The sequence below is a fragment of the Hyperolius riggenbachi genome, chromosome 1 (assembly GCF_040937935.1).
Source record: "Hyperolius riggenbachi isolate aHypRig1 chromosome 1, aHypRig1.pri, whole genome shotgun sequence".
NCBI lineage: Eukaryota > Metazoa > Chordata > Amphibia > Anura > Hyperoliidae > Hyperolius > Hyperolius riggenbachi.
Window position 1 is genome coordinate 621,758,333 of NC_090646.1, and position 21,398 is coordinate 621,779,730.

The following is a 21,398-nucleotide window of genomic DNA, read 5'->3' on the forward strand; positions in this document are numbered from 1 at the left end:
CTGTGTATTCCTGAATGCCAATTGGCGTGAGGCGGTCCTGGGGTTGCCGCCGTGGTCACGCCCATGGGCGTTACCCGGTCTTCAGGTAGTTAAAGGTCCAAAGGACGACCGTGCACCATAGACGCACTTACTGTAGGTTTAGTTTATTTTTTCTTCCCTGATTTTTGCCCTCTAAATCTAGGTGCATCTTATATGCCGGAGCGTCTTATATTCCGAAAAATATGGTACATACAATACAGGGTGCATTTCTTTGTCCTGTGCAAGAGTTCAGGTCCACTTTAAAAAAAAAGGTTTAATTATAAAAACATAAATTAAAACAACTTTTATCAAATCAAACGCCTATATCACCACTGCAGATTGGGATGCTAAAATATGAATAGTCATATTAACAAATGCAACAATTGTGAGCTCCCCAGGGTGCCAAGAGGGAAGGCACACGAAACATAACAGAACTATGTGTCCTGGCAACATATGGTGGACATGTTTATATGGGAATGCTCATGAATATTTAGTCAAGTCACAGAAAGTACCGAGTGCATTGTTCATCTCCAGAGCATCCTCTATCAGACTATTATGTTTAGCTGTAAATGACAGGTGCACTTGAAATGACTAACTCCCCTGACTGCAGCTTGTCCCTGAGCTCATCTGTTTCCAAACACAAGAGAACAGATGTAATGACTGAGTTTAATCTTTATTCATGATCTCTGGATGATGTATTCGCTGCTCATTCCCACCACTCATCTCACTGGAGGTTTCTGTCTTCAGAGAGAACCCGAGGCGGGGTTCTTACATCGCAATCCCCATACAGAGGCTGGGTCTGCCTATAGAGCCCAGCCTCTGTTGCTATTTAGCTTCCCCCAAAGCCCCCCTGCGCGCTGCGAGACCCCATAAAACACAGCCGCGCTATGCGGCTGTGTTTACCTCACTAATATCAGTCTCCGCTCTCCCCCACCTCCTGAATCGCTCCGGTCCCCGCCCACGTCCCATCCCTCCAATCTGCGGCGAGGGAAGGGACGTGGGCGGGGACCGGAGCGATTCATGAGGCAGGGGAGCGGTGAGACTGGCATTAGTGAGGTAAACAGCGCGCTGCGACACGCGCAGGGGGGGCTTTAGAGGAAGCTACATAGCAACAGAGGCTGGGCTCTATAGGCAGACCCAGCATCTGTATGGGGATTGCGTTGTAAAAGCCCCGCCTCGGGTTCTCTTTCAGAGGATGGATTTCCATTATTTATACACCTCTGTAACCCCCTGGACTTTGCCCCCTGGTGAAAAAAGTAAGCAGTTAAAATCTGACCTTACTGTCAGGTTTTGGACTAGTCCATCTCCTCACGGGAGATTCTCAGGTTTTCTTTGCAGGGCTGGATTTACCATAAGGCACTGTAGGCACATTCCTACAGGCGCCTGATGATGGAAAGGCAGCTAAACTCCGCTCCCCAAAGTGCCTCCCTCTCTCCTTACCTGTGTAGAGTCCTGGGCGGAGTGTAAATGAGAGGTTACTCACCCAAGTCTCAGCACTCCACTGACCAGATATAATAATAATAATAATCCAAACATTTGTATAGCGCTTTTCTCCTGTCGGACTCAAAGCGCTCAAGAGCTGCATCCACAGGGACGCGCTCAAGAGGCCACCCTGCAGTGTTAGGGAGTCTTGCCTTGAACTCCTTACTGAATAGGTACTTGACCTAGCCAGGATTTGAACCCTGGTCTCCCATGTCAAAGGCAGCGCCCTTAACCAGTACACTATCCAGCCCAGATACTCCTTTCGTCGGGGCAGCTCTAGCTATCTAATACTTGGGGGCACCTCTATCTTCTTAACCTTCTTGGCGGTTATCCCGAGCTAGGATCAGGGCGGAAAACAAGAGCTAAGAGCGGTATTGCTGACCTCTGCTCAGGGTAGCCGCCGGAGGCTGAATGCAGAGCAATGCGCGCAGCGGGAGTGTTTCTACATACCTCTCGGGGATCCCGACGTCGGCTGGCATTCTTCTTCCTCTCCTCCGGGGCTCTGCTTCCTGCTGGTGAGATTGCCGGCTGTCGTCATGATGACAGCCGGCAATTTCACTTTAGAGTTGCAGCGCCACCTGGAGGATGAAGGCATAACTGCAGCACTGGAGCCAGGGAGGTGAGTGGTTAATGGAACTGCTGCAGATCTCCCTGGCAGCATGATTTTTTCCGGGTTTTAGGGTCTGAAAGGGTGCAAAAAAATTGCACCGCTTTTAGACCTTAAAATCCGGAAAGAATCATAACGCCAAGGGGGTTAATACTGAGGATAGCTCTGGCTACCTAATACTAAGGGACACCTGTAGCGACCTCTGCTCTGACGGCCAAGGGAAGTTAGGGAGAGGTAACAGCTGGGACAGCCAGCACACTTGCAGTACAGTTTGGTGGGGGTCTGTAGATTCATGGAGGGCGAAGTCTAGAGTGGCAGCCTATAGGCTGCTGGGATGTAAATCCAGGCCTGTTTCTTTGTATTCAAAAGCATTTCCTGAACAGCAGTAGCTAAGTCTACTGATAAAATTGTGTGCAAGTGAGTAGGGTCTAAGTGTAGTATTTGAGGCATTAACTTACTCTCCTTCCACCAGTATAGTAATGCAGTTTTCCTTGTCGGTGCTTGGGCCCTCGCAGGGTTTGCCTCCATTGCTCGGTGCAGGATTGTTGCACTTACGTGATCTTGTTCGCACTCGTGAGTCTGAGCATGAGCTCCAGGACGACCAGCAGTTCCAGGAGCCGTCAACTGCCACTGGGGGAATCAAAAGATCAATGCAATGTCAGCCACTGATGGGGACAGGGGAGGACTGGCCAGGGGGGAAGGGGGGAGATTTCCCCCCAGGCTGCCTCTCATTTAATGGTACAGGGCTGGTACAGTGCCTGGTGCATTCATGTTTTTGTATAAGGCAATGTGAACCACTAGGCTAGCTGAGGCAAATAAATGCCCAATTACAGAGCAATTAGAGGGTGTACAAGCTGGTAAATATACATAGCATGATACAGAGCAGAGGCTTGCCTGCAGGGTCTGTGGGAACAAATCTGTCTAGTCTCTCACCATTGTTAAAATGACTACATGTGCACAGCTACATAAGGTATTAAGTGTGGGCACCCCTGGTCTAGGTTGAAAAGTATTTGACAATCCCTAAGGTGCGTACACACATGCGACTATAGTCGTTTGTAACGATCGTTCCCCGATCTTTACCAACGACGATCGTTACAAAAAACGAACCACCGACTATTAAGGCCAACGACAAACGAGCCAAATCGCTACAAAAGAAAGTTCTGTCTCGGCGGATTTTAACCAACGACGATCGTTTGCAAAAGTAGTACATCGTTGGAAACGGTGGTTCGTACTAGGCTTGACATGCGCATTTCACTATTTCTCCCTGAAACTTCTCATTTTTATGCGCAGGCGCAATAGTTGCGTTACGTGATGTAACGTTCGTTCTAACGATCAGATCGTTACACACCTTTTAAAACTATCTTTACTTAGGTCGTTCTTTCATCAATTAAAAGTTCGTTCGTCGTTCTCAACCAACGATCGTTGTCGCATGTGTGTACGTAGCACTAGACTCCAAAAGGGCTGCTTGAAAACGGTCCCTAGACTCCAGGAGGGCTGCTGGCAGACAGTCCCTAGACTCCAAAGGGGCTGCTTTCAGGACTTGTGTGAGAGATTGGCAGGGACAGGATTGATATTATAGGTAAGTAGCCTCTGTGTGATTTGGCCGCAATACAGATAAGCTCTCTGATCCATCTTATGCTGGATACACACCATGCGTTTTCGTGTTCGATGCGGCCGTCGATTCGATTATTTCCGACATGTCCGATTCAAGCTTCGATGGATCGTTAGGTCGATTTGCCATACTTTACATGGCATTCGACCTAAAAATCATCGAAATTCGTTCGGAAATGTTCGGAAATAATCGAATCGACGCGAATCGACGGCCGCATCGAACGCGAAAACGCATGGTGTGTATCCAGCATAAGGCTATTCTCATCTGTCTCCCACTACTGGAATATAGCACATGGGGCACGTGTGTGATGTCATTTGAGCTGGGGCTGCTGTAAAAATGGGCCTCTAAATTGTGTTTTCCCCCGGGCCAAAAGGTCCCAGTCCTCCCCTGGATGGGGAACAAGATCACTTCCAGATACTGAGCTACAAACAGGGAGCAGTTTCCCTCTGTTCTACTGGCTGTGCTGGAACAAATTCAGTGGTTGCAACTCTAAGGCCCGTTTCCACTAGGGCGAATTCGCATGCAGACAACGCATGCGGATTCGCATAGGCAATACAAGTGGATGGGACTGTTTCCACTTGTCAGTTTTCATTTGCGTTTTTATGTGCAGGATTTTTCTGCACGGTAGACCCTGCAGAATTCGCCTGCGTGTGGAATGCAGGCGAATCGCAGGCAATGTATTTAATAGGGAAATCGCATGCGTTTTTTGCATGCGTTTTTGCCGCGATTTCGCGTGCGATTTCGCATTGAAAGTAATGTAAATTGACACAGGCAGTGACATGGTTAAAATCGCATATACCCTGCCTATGCGAAATCGCATGCGAAATCGCGGCAAAAAACGCATGCGGAATCGCATCCGCATGCGATTTTGTCAGCGGTGATATGCGGCGATTCCGCACCGCACTAGTGGAAACGGGCCCTAAGGGCTCGTTTACACTAGAGACGTTTTTTTAGAATTTTTAAGCGCAGGCGATTTGTACAAATCGCCCTAAAAGCGCTTACACTATGCTCTCCAATGAGATAGTTCTCATTGGGGTGTTCCGTTTGCTTGCCGCTGACAAAATCGCTGCATGTACCATTTTTAGGGTGATTTGCCCTGAATGAAAGGTATAGGGAAATCGCAAAACGCTCAAAAAATCGCTTTGTGGAGCAATGGCGTTCACGTTTTTAAGAATAAATACATTGGGCTTGATTCACAAAGCAGTGCTAAGTGTTAGCACGCCTGTGAAAAGCCCTGTATCAAGCCTAAAGTTAGTTTAGGCGTGATAAATTGCACTTGCGCGCAAAGTCCCACTCGCAAAACTTTGCGCGTGCACATGAAACATCGCATCGTGGTGCGACGAAAACGGTGCACCTGATGCGCCTATAAGGTCGCATGGGGTGCGACTTTAACGTTTTGCGTGCGGGACTGCGCGCGATGTGATTTTAAAAAACGGTGCTAACCTACTTAGCACTCTGGTTAACACGCCCAAAGTCTTTAGGCGTGCTAAGTAGGTTGACACCGCTTTGTGAATCGAGGCCATTGTATTTATTCTTTTCTGGGTAAAAAAGAGTTCACTTTCTGACTTGCGTCAGGGAGTGACTTAAAAAACGTTTGGGAAAAGTGCTTAGAAAAGCACTCTTAACAAAAACCAAATTGCATAAATTATCCGTTGTGACTTGCCTGATTTGTAGTCTGGTGCTCGTTTTTCACAGCTCTCGCCATATGTGCCAGGCTGACAGATGCAAAGACACTCAGTCTCCACTAAAACCGTCTTGGCATTATTTGGGCATGGGGCACATTGGCACGGGTCAAATCGCTCAAGATATTCTTTAAACGCCCTCCGGAGGTTGTATCTTTTTGTTGCTGCACACGGAAATCCATGGATTAAATCTACAATTGGTTTCATCTGTAAAATCATTAAAATGGTAGATAATGCGTTATTGTAAGAAAATAAAAAGAAAACATTTGTATAGGTTTAATGTGTGTCAATTATAGCAGCTGGCAAGATGCCGCGCGTCTGTCAAAAAAAGGCATCTGAAAATTTGGGCACCCAGTAATGCCAATACTAAAATATCAGTATAAAATACCAATATTTTAGTATAAAAGTGTAAAATATCGGTATTAAATACCGATATTTCACTATGGCCAAACCTAACCCTATTTTCACACAGAACTCTCCCTCTTAATGCCTAACCCTTAAACCCCCCACCGCACAAACTACCTACCTAACGCCTCACCATTAACACCCTCCCCCTACACAAACTACTTAATCCTTACCCCCCCCCACGCACAAACTAGCTACGTAATGCCTAATCCTTAAACCTCCCCCCCCCCCCTCGCATGAACTGCCTACTTAACGCCTAACCCTTTACTCCCCTCCCCTGCACAAACTAGCTCCGCAACACCTACCCGCCCAAAACACAAACTACCTACCTAAAGCCTAAACCCCTGGCACACTAACTACCTAAGGGCCCGTTTCCACTAGCCACGGCAAAAAAGAAAAAAAAACAGCAAATACTCGGGCGCCGCCATAGGCACCAAAAAATATCGGCATTTGGGAACCCGATGCCCGATATATAGCCCACTATTTACCGGGTGCCCAGATTTCTGCTCTGCCACCCAATTACCGATATTTTGCATTGGTGCCTATGGTGGTGCCCAATTAGTCCACTTGCTGAGTGTGCCATTTTTTACTGCTTCGAGCTGCTGCAGAGGAGGGGGGAGTGCTGGGAGGAAAAAGATAAGTAGAGGAACTTATTACTGCAGCCCTATACAGTACATACTATGCAAACAGTATGCTCTAGTCTCCTGGACCTTCCATTCATGTCAAATGTAAGTCCTAACCCTCCCACGGCTTGGAGGATCTGGGGAGATCAGGGGATGCCCTGGCCACCATCTGAATCACATCACTGCCCATATATGGGCATAGGCAGCCAGAAGCGGCATCATTCCACATTGGGAGTTTGTTGAGGGAGAGCGCTAGTGAATGGTTCTTCAATCAAGGCCCTAAAGGATATCAGAGTGGGATCATTAATTAAAGGTAAGTATTTATTGTTAATTAAGAACATCAAAATACTTTCTTCCATGTTGTATTTTTTTTACATTAGTACCCCTATACCCATTTCCCCAGGCGTGTACAGACGACTGTGGATCCCCTTATTAAAGGAGGCTGCCTGATTCCTCCCACCGGGGGCCTACACCCACGTGTTGGGATAGTTACTCCCCCCCCCCCCCCACCATCTCCCTGGCATCAAATGTGGGGATGAGTGCCTTATCCATGGTATCTCCTATTTAAAATAACTTCAGTACTTTGCAATTGGAGAAGTACCAAAAAGTAGGTGAAAAAGTACAGCAGGAGATATTGGCAGCTCTTCCAGGCTGCACCTGAGTTGACCAACTGCATAGATGCGCAGAGCCCACACACTGGAAGATTACACAACTTGGATTCAAAACAGAGGCAGCAAAGGAGAGTGTTGGCTTCAAGGACGTTGGCTTTAAGCACAGATTGTTCAATACTAGACTCTTCCACGACGATGACGAGCCCTCTCAGAAGAGACCTCACCACTAGCTAAACGTTAAAACATTTAACATAAATGGTCTATATTTTCTAAAGAACAGGGAAAGAGATTGGCAGCGCTCAATCAAGCTGCAACTGAAATGAAACCAACGCGTGCACCGCCCCTCCAGGGACTTACATGACACACCTTGAATACAGATGCAAATGAGCTCTGCCAATCTCTTTCCCAGGTGAAAAAGTAGCATCAAAATTAAAGTATATTTGGCTTCCTGGTAGTTTAAAAGACATTCATTGACCGGATGTGAAAATATCACTTAGAAAAAAACTCAGAAGAAAAAGTGAATTGAATGTCGGCGACGGCCATCATGCTCTGTACACTTTTATATACAGTCCCTTGCAAAAGTATACCTTCCCCCCAAAAGTTCTACGTGCATAACTATTCACCCCTCTAAACTCAATACTTTGTGGAGCCACTCTGTGTGGCAGTTAGAGCTGCAAGGCACTCTGGATAAGTCTTTATGAGTGTCACAAAATGCATCTGCTGGCGAATTTCCTGAACTATTGATGAACTTCCTCCATTTCGCCAGCAGATGTCATCTGTGTCCTCAGAGTTTGAAATTGCTTGAAGTATCCTCTGCCACCAGCAGAGATCTCACTCACAAGAACTGTTATTGCAGATTTAATGAGGGCAGCTCTGTGATCACCTGGACTCTGTCATCTGACTTTCTTGGACACTATTTAAGCTGCCTTAACAGACCACTCTGGGCTAGCTCATCAAAGTCTGATCCTGAATCAAAGTCTGTTCCTGATCCTGAGTTCTAGCCTTCTGGTCTTGTTCCTGATCCTGAATCCTAGCCTTGTATCCTGTCTTGAGTCTTAGCCTTGTATCTGCTCTGATCGTGTTTGACCTGTTTTCTGTATCTGACTAACCTTTTGCCTAAGCGATTATATCTTGTTTGTATCTCTGGTTTGACCCTGCATGTATGACGTTCCGTTGCCTGCCGACTATAATTCTGATGCTCTGTCTCTGTATATAATGTATATGATTCTCATGTGTATATAATAGTCAGGTTTGGGGTTCAGTGTGCACACTATATTGTTATGCTGGGATACCTTTGCATATTATCCTATATGCAGGGGGTCCATAGCATCTGCAATACCTGATATATTCTGCTTATGTGTTAGTTTCCAGTTGCACCATTGCTTATATTACTTGCCTGATGTCTGCATGATTCTCTGCATAAACTTAATGCTAATTGTGTATGCATTCTGATGGTCAGATTCTCTGCATAAACTTAATGCTAATTGTGTATGCATTCTGATGGTCAGATTCTCTGCATAAACTTAATGCTAATTGTGTATGCATTCTGATGGTCAGATTCTCTGCATAAACTTAATGCTAACTGTGTATGCATTCTGATGGTCAGATTCTCTGCATAAACTTAATGCTAATTGTGTATGCATTCTGATGGTCAGATTCTCTGCATAAACTTAATGCTAATTGTGTATGCATTCTGATGGTCAGATTCTCTGCATAAACTTAATGCTAACTGTGTATGCATTCTGATGGTCAGATTCTCTGCATAAACTTAATGCTAATTGTGTATGCATTCTGATGGTCAGATTCTCTGCATAAACTTAATCTTGTTTATGCGTCCTGTTTGTTTGATTCTCTGCATGATCTTAATGCTGATTGTTTGTTTGTAAGCTGTGTAACTGTTTAGTTGCATAACTCTGTGCATGAACTTAATGTGCAACATTTATGCTGATTACAATAAATCTTTATGTGTACTCCTTTAATTCCAGTCTCAGTGTTTCTTGCATACTGACAGAGCAATCTTCCTTGCGATTCCCTTGCATTGCACACCAATGCATCAGAATCATGACAATGATCTTTCCAAGTCTTGCCACAGGGGTTTTTGGCAAAAAAACTTTTTGCTTATTATTCAAGGCAAAACTGCGGTGTTCCTGCGACCACAATGGCTTACTCTGGCTGTGAGATATACATTTCCTTTGCCTAGGCCATAACAGGCCATTTATAATTATAATTAGAATTGGTGCTAGTCTGAGTCCGTTGCCTCCTTATTAATTTGGCAGAGGCATGAAATGTACAGTATTTCCCTTCCAAAATAAGGTTCAGTATTACAAAAGTGCTCCCCAGGACAGAGCTATGATCTCTAAATGTCTGCCTGCATACTGACTGAGTGGTATTGGAGAGGCTAGTAACCTATTCTAAGGAGGAATCCTTAAGGTGCCCACTAATGATATAATCTTAATTGTACAATCTTACCACTTCTATGTAATATGAGGTACTACTTAAAATAGCCATTCAAAGTTTATTTACTTACGTTTGCCCTTCTACTGCATGAATTTGGTAAGATTGTACAATCAAAATGGATTCATTATTGAGCACCTTTATGGTTTGGTGGACTAGCTTACTGCAAAATACCACAGTACTTTGTTAACTAATGCCCCCCATTACCAACCAACTGGGTTTTTATCACTGTGTGAGGGGGCTAGGGGATAATTGAAGAGACCAGCCTATTGGCTAGGAGGCGCTTGTGGATCATTGCTTTCTCTGAAGTTTTCTAAACGTGACCAGACTTTGCCAGCTAAAAAGTGGCAGAATTATTCTGCTTGTGAGAAGATGCTGAGTGGCACTAGTAATATCTATATGCCCCTTTGCATGTTTTTATTTTGCATTTTGCATCTTTAACGTGTACCTTAGGCGACATGTACCATGATGAGATAGACATCTGTACTGTGTCAAGTATAGAAATAAGTAGGCTGTGTTCGTTTTTTTCTTTTTCTGTCCAAAAGAGTTAAACATTTAGGTATGCAAGTTTATCTGCAGTCCTTGTCAGATTTTCGCATAACCCTTAGGCCTTGTTCACATTGCATTCCATTCATGTGTCCATCCGCGTTGATTGATTTTTGAAGGCTTTTTTTCCGATTCCCGTCGATTACCCGCGTGCTGTATTTCTTTTTAACCGATTTTCTAAGTGGTTTTGCCGAGCGATTGCGGTTTATCAGTCAGGAAGTGAACTCTTTGATCTGGGAAAAGAATAAATATAATGTATTTATTCTTAAAAACACATACGCAATCGCTGCACAAAGCGATTTTGTGAGCGTTTGCGTTTTTCCTTTACAGTGGTTTGCAAAAGTATTCGGCCCCCTTGAAGGTTTCCACATTTTGTCATATTACTGCCACAAACATAAATCAATGTTATTGGAACTCCACGTGATAGACCAATACAAAGTGGTGTACACATGAGAAGTGGAACGAAAATCATACATGATTCCAAACATTTTTTACAAATAAATAACTGCAAAGTGGGGTGTGCATAATTATTCAGCCCCCTTTGGTCTGAGTGAAGTCAGTTGCCCATAGGCATTGCCTGATGAGTGCTAATGACTAAATAGAGTGCGCCTGTGTGTAATCTAATGTCAGTACAAATACAGCTGCTCTGTGACAGCCTCAGAGGTTGTCTATGAGAATATTGGGAGCAACAACACCATGAAGTCCAAATAACACACCAGACAGGTCAGGGATACAGTTATTGAGAAATTTAAAGCAGGCTTAGCCTACAAAATGATTTCCAAAGCCTTAAACATCCCAAGGAGCACTGTTCAAGCGATCATTCAGCAATGGAAGGAGTATGGCACAACTGTAAACCTACCAAGACAAGGCCGTCCACCTAAACTCACAGGCCGAACAAGGAGAGCGCTGATTAGAAATGCAGTCAAGAGGCCCATGGTGACTCTGGACGAGCTGCAGAGATATACAGCTCAGGTTGGGGAATCTGTCCATAGGACAACTATTAGTCGTGCACTGCACAAAGTTGGCCTTTATGGAAGAGTGGCAAGAAGAAAGCCATTGTTAGCAGAAAAGCATAAGAAGTCCCGTTTGCAGTTTGCCACAAGCATGGGGGACACAGCAAACATGTGGAAGAAGATGCTCTGGTCAGATGAGACCAAAATGGAACTTTTTGGCCAAAATGCAAAACGCTATGTGTGGCAAAAAACTAACACTGCACATCACTCTGAACACACCATCCCCACTGTCAAATATGGTGGTGGCAGCATCATGCTCAGGGGGTGCATCTCTTCAGCAGGGACAGGGAAGCTGGTCAGAGTTGATGGGAAGATGGATGGAGCCAAATACAAAGTAATCTTGGAAGAAAACCCACTTGGAGTCTGCAGAAGACTTGAGACTGGGACGGAGGTTCACTTTCCAGCAGGACAACGACCCTAAACATAAAGCCAAGGCAACAATGGAATGGTTTAAAGCAAAACATATCCATGTGTTAGAATGGCCCAGTAAAAGTCCAGATCTAAATCCAATTGAGAATCTGTGGCAAGATCTGAAAACTGCTGTTCACAAACGCTGTCCATCTAATCTGACTGAGCTGGAGCTGTTTTGCAAAGAAGAATGGGCAAAGATTTCAGTCTTTAGATGTGCAAAGCTGATAGAGACATACCCTAAAAGACTGTCAGCTGTAATTGCAGCAAAAGGTGGTTCTACAAAGTATTGACTCGGGGGGCTGAATAATTACGCACACCCCACTTTGCAGTTATTTATTTGTAAAAAATGTTTGGAATCATGTATGATTTTCGCTCTACTTCTCACGTGTACACCACTTTGTATTGGTCTTTCACGTGGAATTCCAATAAAATTGTTCCATGTTTGTGGCAGTAATGTGACAAAATGTGGAAAACTTCAAGGGGGCCGAATACTTTTTCAAACCACTGTACCTTCCATTGAGGCAAAATCGTCTCAAAAATGGCTCAGGCACCGCTTTTCCGACCGGAACGCGAACGGAAAGCTCCAGTCTGAACTACACCATAGAGAAGCATGTTGTAACCGATTTCAGGGCATTTCAGAAAAACGTCCGCGCTTAAATTTAGACAAAAACACCTCTAATGTGAATGAGCCCTTAAGGCCCCTTTTACACTTAGGCCTCTTTCACAGTGCGGCGTTAAAGTCGCACGTTAGAAAATGTTTTAACGTGGATTAACGCACAGCAATATTAAGTCTGTGCAACATTCACAGTGCACATGTTGCGTTGTGTGTAACGTGTAGCAATATTTAGAAAGTGCTGCATGCTGTGCGTTTAGCAAAAAATCTGCTGCGTTGTGTGTGTTGCACATGCTCAGTAATGTTTTTTTTTTTTAATGTAATGCATGCGCCGCTTTCGTTCCATTACTGTGCGACGAAAGCGGTGCTCCAAACGCAGGGCTAAAGAATGTACTATAACGTCCAAGTCAGGGGCGTAGCAATAGGGGTTGCAGAGGTTGCGACCGCATCGGGGCCCTTGGGCCAGAGGGGCCCCAAAAGGCCCTCCCTCAACTACAGTATTAGCTCTCTATTAGTCCTGTGCTCATAATAATCACTTCTATAGATACTTTGAATTGTAGTAATCATTAACAAGCTGTTCCCCATCCCCTTCTTGCACCTCTGACACTGTAGTTGCCATTGGTAGGTTTTGGTGCAACGTATCAATTGCTATGTATAGAGTGCATGGGGGGCCCCATTGTAAAACTTGCATCTGGGCCCACAGCTCCTTAGCTACTCCACTGGTCCAAGTTATAGTCTTTCAATGCGTTGCATTAGGGGCACGTTATGCGACCTTAACGTCGCATCAAACGCACCGTCCCACTGTTAAAGAGGCTTTACGCAGTTGCTCTCAGTTAAAACTGAAAGAAAAAGTAATTTCCATGGTTTCCTATGGCACAGTCCCCACTGTATGCAGTTATAACTGAAATATTTTTCACAATGCACTACTATGGAAAAAACACGCACCAGCAGCGCGTACTAACGCATACTAACGCACACTAACGCATACCAACTGATTAAGTGTAAAAGGGCCCTTTCTGATAAGGAATTACAGCCATACAAAAACTCTCTCTTGGCAGAGTAACTTCTATGTGCAGGGGAAAGAAAAAAGTTCCATTTCATACATTTTAGCTCTGGGGAGTGAGCAGAGGCAATCATTAAATCTACTTTTTAAGGTTTTAAAAATAAAATAAAACTGATATCTAAAAAAAAAAGTAATGTTTAGGAGTAGGAAAATAGATGCAGTTGTTTGTCTCATCATTATTATTATTTTTTTACCTCAAGTTCATTTTAATGCAGCTTTATAAACAGACCCCTTTATATCCCACCTCATAGTCCACGATGACCGGGTTGTCAACTGTAGATGATTTCCAATCCTCATAGTCTTGATTCTCAGGGTAAGCTCCGCCTCTCACAAAACCCAGGTTAGCCGCATATTTAGCTAAGCCACCTTTCACAAAGGAAATTGATTTCTCTGAGGATTGCACGAATGATCCTGAAAACGGTAAAACAACAGTTACACTGATACAGCTTTGAGAAAGTAAAGGTCTCATTTGTATTTACATTTACATACTCATCATACCTCCAAACCTTTTGAGACAAGAAAGAGGGTCACTATAAGACATGCCCATGCCACACCTCTAACCATGCCCCCACCACACCCCTCATTATGCATATCTCAAAGAATTCTGAATCAAAAGATGTTGTTTTTATCATTCAAACCACACTGGTCCTTTCTATCATCCTTAGTTTTTCTTAAATATAAAATTTGTAAATAAGAAATATATCAATTAAATGATGGGAATTAAGTTTAGAGTCACTTATTTCTCCTATCCTACAAGTTCCTATACCTGTTCTAATGTGGTCTGGATTACTGCAGCCTTTTCTCGTTGCACTGACTCTCTAATATATCTTCTTTTCTTTGTCAAGCTTTGTCAACCCAGAGAGGAAGGAGCTGCCTCTGATGTGATAGGGACAAATTATGCACGCCCCTGCACGTCCCCTCCAGGCTCAATCCTGTGTGCTTTGTTTACTCCTCACTCACAGACAGGTCCCTGCTCTCAGTCTCAGCTGTGTCTATGAGGCCATGGGAGCTGCCTGTCACATGCTGACAATTTGTTACCCAGACACAAGTGCAGAGCCCAGACTCCTGGCTCAGAAGAAACAGCTGTGTTTATAAAGGAGTCTGAGGATTCTTGTCACGCTTCAGTGGCACAGAGCTGCAGAGGCAGAAGGTAAAACCTTTTCTAAATTTGCACATAACATCTGAAGGCTGCATTCACTGTGTAATAATAAAAACTTGTCATGCACACATAAGGCAGTATACATCCTGTTTCTTTTCAGTATACTTCCTGTTTCGGTGGCCATCTTTACTGTTTACAAAACAGTTTATAAAACTGTTATTTTATTGCCAATATTGCGGCGTAGAGTGGCGAAAATGTCACAGAGGGGGCTAGATGTCCCCGAACAGGCTGATATGTTTATTTATATAACATTTCTTCAATACAGATTCTCATTTCAAAAAAATGTTTTAGTAGAAAAATACACAGATCTGAACATCAGTCCTGAAAGAGGGACAAATGAAGTTGAAAGAGGGACAGGTCCCAAAGAGGGACTGTTGGGAGCTATGTATTTATTACACTGAATACTTTACGGTTACATTATTGCCGTTCATTTGTTGAAATATACAGAGGTGGACAAAAATATGTAAACACCAGACAAAGGAATGTGACTAATATGGGGAGAGCTGCCTGCAGTCTATTCACATGGTAGTATATCGGTAGGAGAATATCGCTAAAATTCGCAATGTTTTACTACTTACCGTAATTCATATAGTAAAATATCGGCAATATTTACCAATATTTTACCATGACGTAACGTGATCCTACTCTCACACAGAACCCTCTACCGATGCCTAACCCTAAGATCTCCATGGTGGTGCTTAGCCTTAATCTCCCCCCGCACTGCGGGGGTATAGCGGCGCACAGGGGGGACAGGGAGGCACACCATGGGGCAACAGAGGCTGGTGTTAGTGTGCATAACCAGCCTCTGTGCCCCACTAACATAATGAAATCCCACCTCGGGTTCTATTTAATCCCCCCTCCGGTGGTGCATAACCTTAGCCCCCTTCTGTGTAGACTAAGCTTCACCCCTCCCAAATGTCTAACACTAAAGAACCCCACACACATACCTAACACTAAACACACACACCCTCCACACACACACACACACACACACACACACACACACACACACACACCCCGGGCTGATGTCTAACGCTACTGCTTTGATCTGCCTAAACAAACACAAAACACACTGAAGTAAATATCTTTAGCAACTATATGTGGAACAAAGACTTTTCATTGTGAGCTGTGCAAGAGCACAGCAGTTTTGCTAACATATTAACTTACAGTGACGAAGTCATAGGAGATGCTTGTAAAAAACAAAGGAAAGAGATCGAGAGCCCTTGATAGTGTTGTGTGTTAAAAGTCCAGACTTAATATAGGAATAATAAAAGGTGGTACTCACAAAGGTGGGTTACCGCTAAGGTATCCACTGTGATTGCAGGTGGGGAGATTAGACCCGACCACACTCGGGTTAAAAGTCACTTCCTGTAGACAGGAAAGGGAAGACGAGGTATCACCCCTCCATCAAGGATGGACTTTAAATTCAATGCAGATAGTATACCAGAGGTGCCAAAAATAGAAGAAAATATTTAAAAATCGTTTAAATAGTAAAGTAGTAGTGGACTTACCTCCCACATTTGAATCATCAAAAATCACTTTATTCACAGCTACAATGTATTGCAATGCGTTTCTCGGGTCTATGCCCGCTTCATCAGGCTATACAGGGAGCAACTGCTGATTATTAGCTGTAGCCAGTATAAGCTCCTCAATGCTGCTAAATTGACTTGTGTAAGTCTACTGTGGGAGGTAAGTCCACAACTACCTCCCTTTTAAAATGAGTTTTAAATATTTTATTCTATTTTTGACGCCTCTGTTCTACTATCTGCATTACACAGTCATATGGAGGCTGTTCATAATACAATTACATGCACTTTGTATACAACACAGCCATTTGAAGTGTTCCTAGTAGAAACTCCCAGATGGGAGTGTCCCAGCCTGCTGACAATCCTCTCGATTTGTTCAGGTGTACAAAATGGATAACAAGGGCTCCTGCTTTGTGCAGCTGCTTGGTTTGCGAAATTACAAATGATTATATGAAATTCATTGAATTTACAAATCTCAAATTACTTATAGGCCTAATTGTGAAAAAGTACGCAAAATTTAGCATATTCGTAATTAGCTGATAACTATTATCACTATTTCAGTATTTATTTATTTATTTATTTTTTAAAGGACTTACGAGCCCAAAACCCGAAAAAAATGTGTTTACCTGTATCATTTTGTAACGCACGGAGGACGCCATCCGCGGCCTCCGTGCAGCTCCGCCGGGTCCCCGCTGCATTCGCTCCCCCCGGCCGGACCCCGACCCCACAGCCCGGGTCGGGCGCTCCTTCCTCCTCAAATATGGCCGCCGGAGGAGGCCGCGGCTGCGCAGTCCGCACCGACGCGAGTGCGGCTGCGCAGCTCTGGGGCCGCCCTCCCCGATCCTCGGAGAGGGAGGCCCCAGAGCTGCGCAGCCGCACTCGCGTCGGTGCGGACTGCGCAGCCGCGGCCTCCTCCGGCGGCCATATTTGAGGAGGAAGGAGCGCCCGACCCGGGCTGTGGGGTCGGGGTCCGGCCGGGGGGAGCGAATGCAGCGGGGACCCGGCGGAGCTGCACGGAGGCCGCGGATGGCGTCCTCCGTGCGTTACAAAATGATACAGGTAAACACATTTTTTTCCGGTTTTGGGCTCGTAAGTCCTTTAACCACCTTAGCGGTATGGACGAGCTCAGCTCGTCCATTACCGCCAGAGGGTGCCGCTCAGGCCCTGCTGGGCCGATTTACATGAAATAAAGAGCAGCACACGCAGCCGGCACTTTGCCAGCCGCGTGTGCTGCCCGATCGCCGCCGCTCTGCGGCGATCCGCCGCGAGCAGCGGCGAAAGAGGGTCCCCCCAGCCGCCTGAGCCCTGCGCAGCCGGAACAAATAGTTCCGGCCAGCGCTAAGGGCTGGATCGGAGGCGGCAGACGTCAGGACGTCGGCTGACGTCCATGACGTCACTCCGCTCGTCGCTATGGCGACGATCTAAGCAAAACAAGGAAGGCCGCTCATTGCGGCCTTCCTTGTTTATTCTGGGCGCCGGAGGCGATCAGAAGAACGCCTCCGGAGCGCCATCTAGTGGGCTTTCATGCAGCCAACTTTCAGTTGGCTGCATGAAATATTTTTTTTTTTATTTAAAAAAAACCCTCATGCAGCTGCCCTGGCGATCTTAATAGAACGCCAGGGTGGTTAAAGAGAAACCGTAACCAAGAATTGAACTTTATCCCAATCAGCAGCTGATACCCCCTTTCCCATGAATAATCTTTACCTTTTCTCAAACGGATCATCAGGGGGCTCTGTATGGCTGATATTGTGGTGAAACCCCTCCCACAGTGTGATGTCAGGAGGACCAAGGTACTGACATCACACTGTGGGAGTCTTGTTGCATTGTGGGAAATAACAGCTGTTTACAACTGCCAAAAAAGCAAGCAGCATCTCCTTTCACTGACATCACCTGCCAGCAGTAAAAACGTTGCCATGTGATAAATGTCAGAATGTAAATCAGGGAGAGGAAAGATTTTACAATGGGCAAACACTGACTAAATCACTTATATATAATTATTGTAAAAATGAAGCACTGTTTTATTGTTATTTTCACTGAGGTTCCTCTTTAAGTTTCCACTTACCTTCATATTTTTCTGACATTTTGTTTTTCTCACACTTTTCTTTGACTTTTGTTATTTTGATAAAAAGGACCCACCAGCTTACTTCAGTTCTTAAACATTCCTTTGATTCTGCTTCAGTCAAACCTGGGAACATAGATGCACACAACATATTATTTATGATTCTATCAGTTACTAAAAGAGAATCTGAGTCGGGCCTCTCCCTGCCCCCCCCCCCCTGCCGCGCTATAGCCCCCCCCCCCCCCCCCCCGAGATTAGCGAAAATATTTGTCGCTATCTCAGAGTTAAACATTGAGGAGAGGAATTTCCTGTTTAAAACGCCTGCAGAGGCGTTCCTACAGGGTTCCCAGAGCTGCCATTGTGCCATTGGGCAGCTCCTTCCCTGGCCCCGCCCCCTGCCAACCCCCCGCCTCTCTGCATGCTGTGAGAGACACACTGTTTCTATACCTATATGACCTATAGGTAACAAAAGTGAAAGTGGGCCATTGCGGCCCACAGAAGTGGAGGGGAGCGACGGTTTTTGCAGCTACCTTATCTGCTCAGCCCCGCGGATCAGGTAGCCTATTTTTTTTTTCTTTTTTTAAAGCCCATATCAGGTCTCTCTTTAAAGGAGTCATCAGGGGAAATATGCTAAAATAAGTGGTACTTACTGGGGGCTTCCTCCAGCTCCAAGCTCCCAGGATGTCCCTCGCCGCAGCTCTGCCCACAGCCGTTCGCCGCAGGTCCGTCCCGGTCCCCTGCGATGATGTCAGAGCGACCTCCAGGTCACTCTGTACTGCGCCTGCGCAAGCGGCGCTGTCAATCACCGCCACGTGGGCTGGAGCGGACTGCACAGGCAGTCCGCTCCGACCTTTAAGACTAGTGGTTAGGCTGTGCTATGCAGTGGGGACATTGCTAAGATCCCAGAAAACCTAGGGCACCGTTAGGCACTATATACAGGGAAAATGTGTAATATGCATTCTAAAAATGTTAAACGTAGGTGTGGTCACAACAGATTACGTTACATTAGGACATTATGTGATCCAATATACAGAAAACCACTGCATTATTAATGATGGACACATCCCTGGGTTCTAGGCCCAGATGAGTTGTGACATAAATGTAGACTGGACACCTTTATGGAAGAACAAAGGCTAAGGGTCGGTTCACACTTGTGCTGATACAGAACGGAAACGGTAAGCGCATCTGCAGATGCGTAGCGTCCGTTCTTCATCCGCTTGGAACCATTTTACCTCTCCGTTCTGTATCTGCACCTTGCCACACGTTAACAGTGTTAATCGTGTCGGCCCGCACTCATCGCCATTCACCTGTCCCGCCCCCTCCTCCGCTCGGTCCCTTCAACAGCCTGGAGGCCGGCAGATGCATGCGGCTCTCCATAGGCTGGAACAGGCCAATTTTCCCTAGCAACAGGGTAGAGTTGTAAACAGCAGGTTGTGCAATGGTTTGCTAGCAATGACATAACAATCTCCAGTTGCGTAATGTTGTCCATGTCTGTCGCGTCACAAACATACATTGCGTAGTATTGTGACGCAGCAGACAGAGACGGTAGTGCATCCAATGGCAGCAGACTATATGGATGCAAGAACAGTTTTTGTCCTCTAGGTGCGTATTATGGTCAGTAGAGTTGGGCCGAACCTCCGATTTTAGGTTCGCGAACCGGGTTCGCGAACTTTCGCGGAACGTTCGGTTCGCGTTAAAGTTCGCGAACCGCAATAGACTTCAATGGGGATGCGAACTTTGAAAAAAAAAAATAATTATGCTGGCCACAAAAGTGATGGAAAAGATGTTTCAAGGGGTCTAACACCTGGAGGGGGGCATGGCGGAGTGGGATACACGCCAAAAGTCCCCGGGAAAAATCTGGATTTGACGCAAAGCAGCGTTTTAAGGGCAGAAATCACATTGAATGCTAAATGACAGGCCTAAAGTGCTTTAAAACATCTTGCATGTGTATACATCAATCAGGTAGTGTAATTAAGGTACTGCTTCACACTGACACACCAAACTCACCGTGTAACGCACCGCAAACAGCTGTTTGTACTAGTGACGGCCGTGCTGGACTGGTGCGCACCATGGCGAGAGTGCAGGTTTTGGTGGCTTTACAGCCCATATGGTCGGCCTGGCTGATGTAGCTGAATGACAGAACAGTGACTGTCCAGCTGATCAAATTTGGTCTGACCACAATGAAGCAACGACCTTATTATCTTTTGTGTGCCCCCCGAGACACTCATCTAGGCGCCGGTCATTGCTTCATTGTGATACGCAAGCCCCTTCACCACGGCAAGGTAATGATCACGAAGGGGAATGGGCGCATGTACATGCCTTTTCTTTTGTTGTTGCAGCTGCCCTCAGTGCAGCCAGAAAAATTAGGCAGTCATGTACACGCACCATAAAAATTATTACAGCGGCCGCTGCTAGCAGCGGCCTAAAAAATTCAGCAATCCGCCTGGAGTCCCGGACCCTGTTGGTGGTGGCGGAGAAGGTAGTGAAGCGGCCTGCAGGCAGACATGCTGTGTGGAGGGACTGGGAGCGACTTAGTCTTTTTGGGGCAGGCCAGGCAGCCAGTCACACGGCGTGCAGGCAGAGATGCTGTGTGTGCGGGGACTGACTTAGTCTTGGGGCGGGCAGCAGCCCTCCGGGATCCATGCCTCATTCATTTTGATAAAGGTGAGGTACTTAACACTTTTGTGACTTAGGCGACTTCTCTTCTCTGTGACAATGCCTCCAGCTGCGCTGAAGGTCCTTTCTGAGAGGATGCTTGCGGCAGGGCAGGAGAGAAGTTGGATGGCAAATTGGGACAGCTCTGGCCACAGGTCAAGCCTGCGCACCCAGTAGTTCAAGGGTTCCTCATTGCTGTTCACAGCAGTGTCTACATCCACACTTAAGGCCAGGTAGTCGGCTACCTGCCGGTCGAGGCGTTGGTGGAGGGTGGATCCGGAAGGGCTACGGCGAGGCGTTGGACTAAAGAACGTCCGCATGTCCAACATCACCATGAGATCGCTGGAGCGTCCTGTCTTTGACTGCGTGGACACGGGAGGAGGATTAGTGGCAGTGGTACCTTGCTGGCGTTGTGCTGTCACATCACCCTTAAAGGCATTGTAAAGCATAGTTGACAGCTGGTTCTGCATGTGCTGCATCCTTTCCACCTTCCGGTGAGTTGGTAACAGGTCCGCCACTTTGTGCCTGTACCGAGGGTCTAGTAGTGTGGCCACCCAGTACAGCTCATTCCCCTTGAGGTTTTTTATACGGGGGTCCCTCAACAGGCAGGACAGCATAAAAGACGACATCTGCACAAAGTCGGATCCAGTACCCTCCATCTCCTCTTGCTCTTCCTCAGTGACGTCAGGTAAGTCAACCTCCTCCCCCCAGCCGCGAACAATACCACGGGAAGGTTGAGCAGCACAAGCCCCCTGCGACGCCTGCTGCGGTTGTTCTCCTGCCGCTGTCCCCTCCTCCTCCTCCTCCCCCAAAGAAACACCTTGCTCATCATCCTCTGAGTCTGACTCGTCTTCTGCAC

The 21,398-nt window shown here is 46.0% G+C and overlaps 1 protein-coding gene across 3 annotated transcripts in view; it reads right to left on the minus strand.

Moving 5' to 3' along the window:
- LOC137529039 (complement component C6-like) overlaps window positions 1-21,398 on the minus strand; it is a 183,304-nt gene that overhangs the window by 58,557 nt on the left and 103,349 nt on the right. For all 3 annotated transcript variants that reach the window (XM_068250936.1, XM_068250929.1, XM_068250944.1), the window contains 4 exons: window positions 17,888-18,010; window positions 13,385-13,551; window positions 5,383-5,608; window positions 2,566-2,737 (listed from right to left, as the gene is read on the minus strand). In XM_068250936.1, coding sequence (XP_068107037.1) covers window positions 2,566-2,737; window positions 5,383-5,608; window positions 13,385-13,551; window positions 17,888-18,010 — 688 coding nt within the window. The remainder of the gene's footprint in view (window positions 1-2,565; window positions 2,738-5,382; window positions 5,609-13,384; window positions 13,552-17,887; window positions 18,011-21,398) is intronic.